Raw genomic sequence first — 10,275 nt, forward strand, 5'->3', positions numbered from 1 at the left:
TGTTGGTATCCATACTCTTTAAAAATCCTAAAGAGTAGTTACTGTAGCCAGTACAGTACTTTTTTGTGTTTTTTCCTATTTTGTCCCTGTGCCATTATTTATGTCATTATCGCCTGTTTCTCATTTTCTTTTCTTTCTCTTCTTCCTATCTCTCTCTCTCTCTCTCTCTCTCTTCTTCTTCTCTGTCTCCTTTTTCCATTTGAGTTTGCCATCTGTCTGTTGCTGCGCTTATTTTCCTTTTGAGTTTGCCATCTGTCTGTTGCTGCGCTTGCCATATGTTAACTTAATCTAATTCTTTCTAATTTTGGTGTCCTTTCTATCATACTCTTTGTTCATCGCTATTCTAGAGCTTCCCCTGTTTTGGTTTTCATTCATCGTTGGGTTTTGTTATGCAACTATAGTAGCTGTTCTTGAGGACGACTTATATCGTCGGGAAGCAACACTACCACTTTTCCTTCTTTCATCTACTTTTGGTGGATCATTAACAGGTGATTTGCCTTGCTGATTATCGTGTTTTTTCTTCCTATTTTTCCGTTGATGAACCTTTGCACGTGGAGGTACCCAAATTATGATCATGCTATTATTCCAATTTTCAATAATTTCTGGGTTATTTTGGTGTTTTGCTTTAATCATGATGTGCTCACCCTTATTTTGAGTAGTTTGGTTAGGGGGTGTGACATGTCGATCGACCTATTGTGAATAGGGTTTGATTGAAGCTGGCTTAATTTTAATTTGTGGATTTTTTAATTTTTTTTTTTTACAGATTTAATGTGATACTTGGTGGGTCAGTCGCTCACAGGTTAGTTCTTTATTGTTCCCTATTTGATATCCTATTTTTACCTTTCTTTTGAACCTTTGCATGTCTGGCTATCCTATATTTTACTTCTGCCCTTTGAGTTTCTTGTGCTTGTCATCCTACTTTTAATCTTTGTTGCGACTTGCAAACCTTTGCTTAGTGATACTGTTGGCCACAACAGTAGAATTCGTGCATATCACATGATGTGCAGTGATCCTAACCTCTTGTATGTTTAGTCTTCACTTTTGCTTACTTTAGTCATTTCGTGTTGTAATCGGTCTTTAAGTCTTAGTGCAGCTTTTCTGCTTTTGCAATTTTTTGGCTGCTGTCTAAGGTCTAACTGAACATATATCATTGAGAAAAGTTATTTTTCTTGGATATTAGTACTAGACTCCTTCACAAACTAAATGTTCATTTTGCTCTTCTATAATGATGTTCGACATCCTCAGTCACATGTTGCTAATCCTGTCTGTTTTTAATAGCAAAATCTCGAGCTATTGAATACATTGACCATTACAGGATTAGCCCCGCGTGTCTTTTATTGTACTGTCTCAAATATACAAGTAGGTTGAGATTTGTTCACATTTCTTATTGTCAGTATTTTTCAATGAATTGACTTGTATATCATGATTGTGTGATGAATTATATGCAGTCCGAGTTTAATTTTCTTATCATTGTTTGCCTTGGATTTGGATAGCCATTTGCTTTCAAAAGTACAGGTATTGATTTTCATCTTTAAACACCACTTCGATCACACCTTTTCCTTCCTTCATTTTGAAATTTATGATTCTTTTCTTGTCGAAATACTTTTGGGTCAGGGAAAGCTACCCATAAAGATGTGAAAGACAGTTCGAGTTAGCTTTTCAGAGCATATTATGGAAACCGAATGTTTATGGCTTTCTGTTGTATCTTATACGAGGTACTGAGACTTTCTTATGTTAGACAGCTTAAGAAGTTTTAACGCTCATATTTGCTGTATAACTTATGTTCCAAATTCTCAGGTTCTCTACATAGTTCTCTACTTCTCTTCCTTCTGGCAAAGAGTCAAAAGGAAAAATGTCATTGATGTGAGATTTGTTTTCATAACTCATCAAACTCAATTTCTATCTTAAGATTAGACAGAAATGGTACCCTTCTTAAAGGGAACTCGGCTTATCATGACACGTGGTTGTCTTTTCTGCAGGTTGTAGTTTCTTAAGCAAGAAAAAGTTTGCCGCTCTTTATTTTACAAGCTTTAGTTCTATTTGGATGGGCAGTTACGCAATCAATCAATGTCATTCAGGTATGAGCTCCCCTTATTTTTCATTTTATCTACTTATGTTGACATTGTTATATAAGCTTCGACTTCAGAGTTTGCTGAAGTCATAGCTCATAAAGTTCCTGTTATTGGATACTGTAATTTGGTGATTAGTGAAAAATATAGTTCGGTATTCAGAAACTTGAGGATCTTACCCGACTTGTCCACAACATTTTTGTCTCATACTATTTGACATACTAAATCTTAGATGATGATAAAAAAATAGTCAATGCGAGAAAGGGTGATAAACATAAGTGGGATAGATATTGGTTTTTGTTTGAAACTAAAAAAACCAGGGTTTCAGTTAATATTTACCCAAGCTTCTTTAGAAGTTAGAAGTTAGCTTATTCCCGAATTTTCAATTTGGGTCTCATGTTAACCGTCTCCATGTCTTCTTGATTCATGATCTCGTCTCTACTTCCCTAGGCTCAGGTGACCATAAAGAAACTTTACGTTTCAGTGGACTTGTAATTGTGTCTAGCTTATATAAATATGCTATTTTATATACGCCCCTGTCTCAATCCTTAACGGTATTTTTAAATCAAATGTAGACAAGTGATTGAGAGGGAGTGAGTAGTATTTTACAAATGTGAAAGCTATTATTCACTGTGATGCATGAATGAAAATTCTTGCTACCCATTAATTTTGTTTGGATTTATGATAAATTTGCGATCCAGCAATCCGTTGACACCAGTTTTTCTCGTTCGCAGGGTATCAACTATCAAGAGTCACATGAGGAGACGACGAAACCGGTAGTGGCTGAAAGTGGTGAGCAACAACTGAAGTGTGTGTGTGTGTGTGTGTGTGTGTGTGTGTGTGTGTGTGTGTGTGTGTGTGTGTGTGTGTGTGTGTGTTTTGCAAAGTTGTGGTTCTTGGCTGTGACTGAAGTTGGTATTCTCTTAATTTGTCGGGGTGGTTATTGGCTGTTTTTTTTGGCAGATTTAGTGTTGTTGCTTCCCTGGTTTTCTCCATTCACTTTATTTCCGTGCATCCTTAGTTTGTCAATAAATATATAATTTGATTGGCTAATAAAGCAACACCACTCTCCATAAACAATAGATCGTTTTTGCACTGATTTCTGATATTGCTTGAATTGTGTTCATGACAGCCTTTGTACTTGCCCACTATTCCCTGTCATTCTCATACTATGTGTTCCATTAACCACCAAAATTATTCATCCCTTCTTTGCATTCCCCTACTAAACTGTGGGGACCCATGCAGGCGATAACAACAACATTAGCTAATAATAACAGTCTGCTTTACCTGTTCCTTGTCATGTCCTCTATTTTATCCGACTGCGATTTTCTCGGCGGCGGGCCGGCTCACCTCTTCACCAACTGCAAGTTACTTGCCTGTCAGCGGTAGGTCCTATTTGTCATCCAACATTGACTATGCTGATTACTGTGATTATGAAAGCGGGGTTAAAAATACAATATTGCCTTTCTCATGTTGTTGCCTTTTATTTTTCCTTTTAAAATTAATTGTCATAGGTGGTGCATTGTAGAATATGTAGGCAACGGTGGAAGGCGCAGCGAGGGATGAACAACAGAGTCTTTCGCGAAATCAGTGAAAGAGGACTAGAGCTGCCGATGTTTATAATTTGTCTCAGGAGGTTAGCTAACTCAGTATTGCTAATTCCATCCAACCCAGGATTTAAAGTTAAGTAGAAATTATAGACTAAGACCATCTCACCATATAAGCCGGTCATTTTATTTGTTGATCACATCCTCACATCAGTTCAATCAATAATATTGCTAAATAGTACTTGTTAATGTGAACATAGGAGGAGCAGAATTAATGAAAAGATGAATGCATTGCAGTGTCTTATTCCTAATTCTAACAAGGTAATTTTCGACCATTGATTTCAGCTTCTTGAAGATATTAGAATCAATAGGATTTACTTTGTTTTGGAGATGTTCTGGAGTTAGAGTATTTGATGAACTATTTCCATTAATTTCTTACGCTGATGAATATATCATATTTTATTTCAGAATTTAATCTTTCTATACGAGTAAAGCCCGATAAGGCGTCAATGTTGGATGAAGCCGTTGAGTATTTCAGGCAGCTCGAATTGCAGAGATGAATGATTTTGCTATTACCATCTCCTGGATAACAGGTAATGCTCATAACAAGCATTATATGATCTCTTAAGTTAGCACTCACAGCAAGCATTATAAGATCTCTTAAGCTAATGGGCATGCTGTGTGTAGGCTATTTGTTACTTGTCGTGTACTTAGGCAAAATGGTTATTTCACAACTACACCTTCACAACTATAACTAAATCATACTCCGATTTTGTGTGCAAATAAGCACATTTTTCTGCAGAAAATTACTCCCATTACTGCCTCTAAACACGGAAACAGTTCAAGGCTCGAACTGTTTTGAGGCATCTTTCTTAAGTGTGAGACCATTAGGTCGAAACAAAGCAGAAAGCAGCTTCAACGATGTAACGAATAGCTAAGATTTGTTTGGGGAACTATTGAAAATCCACCAGGAAACCCACGATTCTTGGCCATGTAACAATTATCCAAGGCTAACTTTGAATGTCATGTGGTTTATGGAGAAAAACCTGTAGAAGCAACCACCGATGATATTACACGCCATTACAGTACCGTGCGCTTCTTGGTGGGCTTGCAATAGTTCCTCAAAACATTTTTTCCACAATGCTTTTTTGCTGTTAACGTATTCAAATAATGGTTTATATTAGGTACTCACAAATGAGTCTGGGACAACGCCTTCTCGCGGTTTCATTGTGGCATACGGCAGTAACTTACTAAGCGTAATATGTATTCATTCAATGACATTTGTGGAGTTGTTTAATTATAAGTACTCGACTACGTCAGTTTTAGCAGAGTGTATTCGTACATCTACTTTCGTTTTGTTAAGATGATAGGCCTATTCATGTTTTAGCAGCAATACTTGGGATAAACTGAATCAAACGAAAAATGCTTATTTTGAGGTGGTTTTATTAAAATTTGGTGTATTTGTGTGATTTAGTGAGGTATTTGTCTGATTGAATCTTATCCCAATCCCATTCCCATTCGTCACAAACATATTTGCAGTCTCCGTCGCTCCTTCCCATCGTATTAGTCGTTTTCTTTCCCATAGAATTTTACCTGCCACTGTTCAGATGAAAGACACCGGTTTTCGAGGTTAGAGCAGTATACGGTGGAACATGTGGTGGCGGGTGGTGATCAAAGCGGTTAGTCATGTGCTATTGTTTGCTTAATAGTTTACTCGATGCTGTGTGTATTTGTGTATTCGTGCACCGGGTTGCCCTTTTTTTATGTGTGGGATAATTGGAGAGGTCGGCGAAGGTGATAGGTGATGACCAGGTGGGTTAGTTACGGCGATGTTGCCGGTTTTGGTAAAAACATTTTTACGTTTTTTCGCCTTTAGTTTTATTCATGGTAGTATACTCTAATGCCACAATTGCATTTGCCAGGTCAATTGTGTATGTGTTTGGGTAGATTCATAGGAAAGAGCTACACTTGGACTTGGGTGTATTATAAATGTTGTTGGAGCGCCATTGACCACAGAGGAGCATTTAGCCAGATTTCCCTCGATACTCTTCTTTCTCGCTCCTCTACCATGGTATGGTCTACGACCGCAAGCTTCGCTTCCTTCTCTTTTTCCAGCTGCTTAAAGATTTTTGTTTTCTTATCATATATACACACAATTGCATGCGTGTGATCGGAGGACACCCAGTGTTAGCGACTAGCTCCTGAAAGTGATGGCCCTTTATATTTGGCATTGTTCGTAGTGGTTGTTGAGGACGGAGGTGTATTAGTTGATAAACTGAGTTTGCTACCATGAAGCAATATCCTACTTCACAAGCAAACCCGTCTTCACGAATATTGTCGTCTAATAACCCCTTTATACAACAATATATGTGGAGGCTCTTAACTACTTTTTTGTCATCACTACTGTCGTGGAATGAAAAGTTAACCTAATCGTTTGGGCTTAGATTGTGTGCCACGTCATAGATTAATTTGTTTATCTAATTCAAATATAATTTTGAACATGGATATATCCCTCTGAAAAATGTAACTTCGTATTGTTGTTAGTCTCAATCAGTTTCCTCACCCCCTGTTTCACTTTCTTGCATTTTACTTTGTGAATTGATAAGGTCATCTTTGGTCTTTATTTAACCTATGGTTGTTTGTTCAATGTATCGTATGCAGATCAAAGCCAAGAAGGCATCTTGGAAACTCGAGTCATCGTATCCCCTTAAAGTATCAAAAGGCTTACCTGTGGTTCAGTGTAGTGATGAGGAGATACAATTGCCCCCTGTTAAGGGCTTTTATTTGTCTCCAAAATATTTGTTTTTCATCAAAAAGTCATTACACGCTGAGGTGTTGTTTCTTGTCGTGGCATATGCATACCTGATTAAACCGTGCTTTGTTTGGGTCATTTGTATATATGTTTCCTGGAAGTGGTTTCTCTTAGGGATTAGTGTATTTTTGAATATTTTAGGTGCTGATGTTGTCGTTTACAGCTTGGAGTAAAGTTATGGAAGCTGCCTTACTGCTAAGAGGGACGGCAAGCTGCTCTTTGTACTGCGAAATGGCAGGTACTAGCCAGTTCATCATGTTCATATATCTTAAACACCATATTCTTACCAGAAACCACAGGAGTAGGCCTTGGTTTCAACTAATTATAGGAGTAGGCCTTGGTTTCAACCAGTTATTATTGGAAATTCACACACTGAGGAGTTTGTTGAGGTAGTTAATCTAACACTTGTTGAACAAAACCTTCAGATTAGGCCAAGAGGCCCAAGATGATACCGTATTTGTTCCAAAGCTTAATCAACCTGTGGAGTATAATGACCCGGATTAAGCTTTGGCAAGGAAAAAAACTCCTCCGTCCCGGTCATTTATTTCCAATAAGCTTTCATTGTTTTCGAAAATGGAGTTTGGCAGACTTATAATACTACTGCAATTAGCTATTTAGCTACGGGGTATACGACAACAAGAAGGATAACGAGCAAAATAATATTAAGAATAGTAATATAGTAGTAGTAGTAGTAGTTGTAGTAGTAATAGTAGTAGTAGTAGGATGAAAAGTAAGGACATATGGAGAGGACAAAATGAAAGGAGTCAGTTAGTGGTGAGATGAAATTATCTCAAGGGGTTAGAGCAGGACAAATACTGGCTGATAGTAGAAGTTTTTGGTTCAAGGTTCTGTTTATGAATTTAGAGGAGAGGACTGTGTGTTTGTTGTTTATTCTGAGGTGTGTATTATTTAAATTATATTTGAGATTTGGAACCTGATGTAAATTAGGAATATCTGTCTTAACTCTTAAGAATTACTCCGTTATCGCTCTCGATATTTTACAGCAGGAGTTTATTCAAACTCCACAGCTTAATCAACTCTGAAATATGATGTACTGTATGTTGAGTGCAGATAGATATCAGGTGCATGCCCAGTTTCTCTTCTTGCATCACTGATGCTCTTTCGCTAACATCAACGAGGCCTTCCACACGGTTTTATTGGTTTCTAAGGCATGTCATTGTTGCATGAGACCAAAGCTTACTAAGCGTGTTATGTATTTGTTCTCAGTGTATTCGTTTTGTGTTGTAATCTCGGTCTTCAAGTCTGCTTGCAAACAAAAAAAGGCCTACACCTTTGTGCCAGTGTAATTCTACCTTCTTTTTATTAAAGTTTGTTGTTTAATTGTGCATCACTATTTTGCATTAGACATGGCGTCAAGCATTTAAGCGAATTTTGTAATAAATAATACGCTCGTTCCACCATCTGTAAATATGCGATGGACCAAGCACCTTTCTATTGATACACTACCACCAACTTAATTCCGCTTAGCATTCCACCAAATTGGGGCACCGCGCCCGATAGGGCGCGGTGCAACAACTAGTTTTATGTAAATGATCACTTAACAAGTGGAGAAATTAGAGAAACGATTCTCGGGGTAAAAATACGGGGTGATTGGGGAATATGCATTAAAGTTTGAGGGTTATTTGTAAAAACGCAAATACGGGGTAGTAATTTGAAAAAAACGCAAATATGTGGTGGTTATTTGTAATTTATCCAATAGAATATGAAGTATTCAAGTGTACAACTCTACATCTATGTGCATAATATATGACCTATTATTTGTGTGTGTATAAATATGCTTCGCAAGAATTATATCAATTCATGTTGAGCTTACCTTTAATTTCTTTGCTTCTAATTTCTATATATAGAGATTGTTATTTAGTTTCGTCCTTTATAATAGTTAATAGTACTGTTGTTTTGTAAATTAAATTTTTTATTTTCTTATGTTGTTTATTACTTTTATGTTTTTCAGGATTATCGACATTAACGATTATTGCTAGACCCGGGCAAGATTAAATACAACTCAAATCAGGTGATTAGCATTTAGACAATCCCCAAGCAGTGGTCACGCTAACTAGGTCACGACCCGATTTTACTCTTAATCCCACCTTATTAACCTTGACCCATTTTCACCCTCTCAAGCAGAAGGTCGCGACCTAGGTCATCAACTCAATCATTATCTACTTTACAACATTCCCAATCATTTTCCACATTCTCTACCCCACTTTTATCTCTCTTACTTTTACAATTATTTATCCTAACATTTTATAAATATATTATTTATCTATTATTGTAAATATCTTAATAAAAAACTACACCAATATTTTACGACTATATTAATCTTATGACGTACTTTACGGAAAAAAATATTAAATAACGTTATACTTTTGAAAAGTGATTAGACGATTTCATTAACAATTAAAAAAATAATTAAAAACATGATTCGACATATAAAATACCATATACATAATTAAAAAAAAAATATTAAATTAAAAAACATTAAATACTACGAAATTATAAAATGCATTAAAAGCAAATTCTAGTTACGAAAAGTTTTCCCAAATATGCTCAATAAGATCATTTTTCAAAGCGTTATGAGTGACATGATCACGAATCTCGCCATGAATTTCTATGAATCGTTCTTGCGTCGACCTTCTGCGACGATGATATTCATACTGGTCATCAGTAGCTGAATTCGGATTATCTTCCTTAAATTCTTCGATGATGCTTTCATAGTTAAGATAATTTTCTCGTTCATCTTCAAATATCATATTATGCATAATAATACAAGTCATGGGAACCTTCCCCATCATATTTGGATCCCAAAGAAGACAAGGGCGTTTGATAAACGCAAATCGAGCTTGTAGGACACCGAAAGCACGCTCCACATCTTTTCGACAACTCTCTTGTCGAGCTGCAAATAACAAATGCTTTTGAATTTGAGGAGCATTAATTGATTTAACAAATGTTGCCGAACCCGGATATATACCATCAGCAAGATAATATCCCATATTATACTCCATACCATTAACCGTGAAATTAACAGCCGGCGCAGATTCTTCTAACAATTCATTAAATAATGGAGAACGTTGAAGAACGTTAATATCATTGAGCGAACCTGGTGTACCGAAGAAAGCATGCCATATCCATAAATCATACGATGCGACAGCTTCCAAAACAATTGTTGGCTTCCTACTTCTCCCACCATATTGTCCTGCCAATGCTGTTGGACAGTTTTTCCATTCCCAATGCATGCAATCAATGTTACCCAACATACCAGGAAATCCACGTACCTTGCCCATATGGAGTAATCTAGCTAAGTCGTCAGGATTGGGTCTACGTAGATACTCGTTTCTAAAGTTTAATATCACACCTTCTTTTTTGTCGAAACTCAACTTGCTCTTTTGTTGATAGTCTATTTTCTTCCATAACTGAGATATCACCCGGAGTAAACATCGAGTCGGACTCAGCCATAGGAGCTTTACCCTGCCTTTTCTTCTTCGTTGCCTCCCTACCTTCGGGTCGTTCGTAACCCTCGACATTTAAACTAGATGGGGGTTTGGACATTAAAACTAGACGGTGTAGGGATATTGACGCTTGACGGACTAGAATCCATTTCCATCCTTGACCTTTTTGAACCCGACCAACTAATGTTCTCACTAACATCGATTGGATTTTTTTCTAACCTCCATTTTGCATGCTTACTCATGATTTTATTGTAAATATGAAACTCAACAAATTCTTTATTACCATTCTCATTACGAAACAATTTTTGAGCTAATTGTATGTCGTCTTCTATGTTCGTACCGCTTGCCAGTGGACGATTAACAACCTTAGAGTAGCAACC

The 10,275-nt window shown here is 36.8% G+C and overlaps 1 protein-coding gene across 1 annotated transcript; it reads right to left on the minus strand.

Annotated features, from left to right (window-relative positions):
* Positions 1-8,971: 8,971 nt before the first annotated feature.
* LOC141639678 (uncharacterized) lies at positions 8,972-9,970 on the minus strand. The gene has a single exon (XM_074448746.1). It carries the CDS (start codon positions 9,968-9,970, stop codon positions 8,972-8,974), a length of 999 nt encoding a protein of 332 aa, XP_074304847.1.
* Positions 9,971-10,275: the final 305 nt, after the last annotated feature.

The sequence above is a fragment of the Silene latifolia genome, unplaced genomic scaffold (assembly GCF_048544455.1).
Source record: "Silene latifolia isolate original U9 population unplaced genomic scaffold, ASM4854445v1 scaffold_527, whole genome shotgun sequence".
Taxonomy (NCBI): Eukaryota; Viridiplantae; Streptophyta; class Magnoliopsida; order Caryophyllales; family Caryophyllaceae; genus Silene; species Silene latifolia.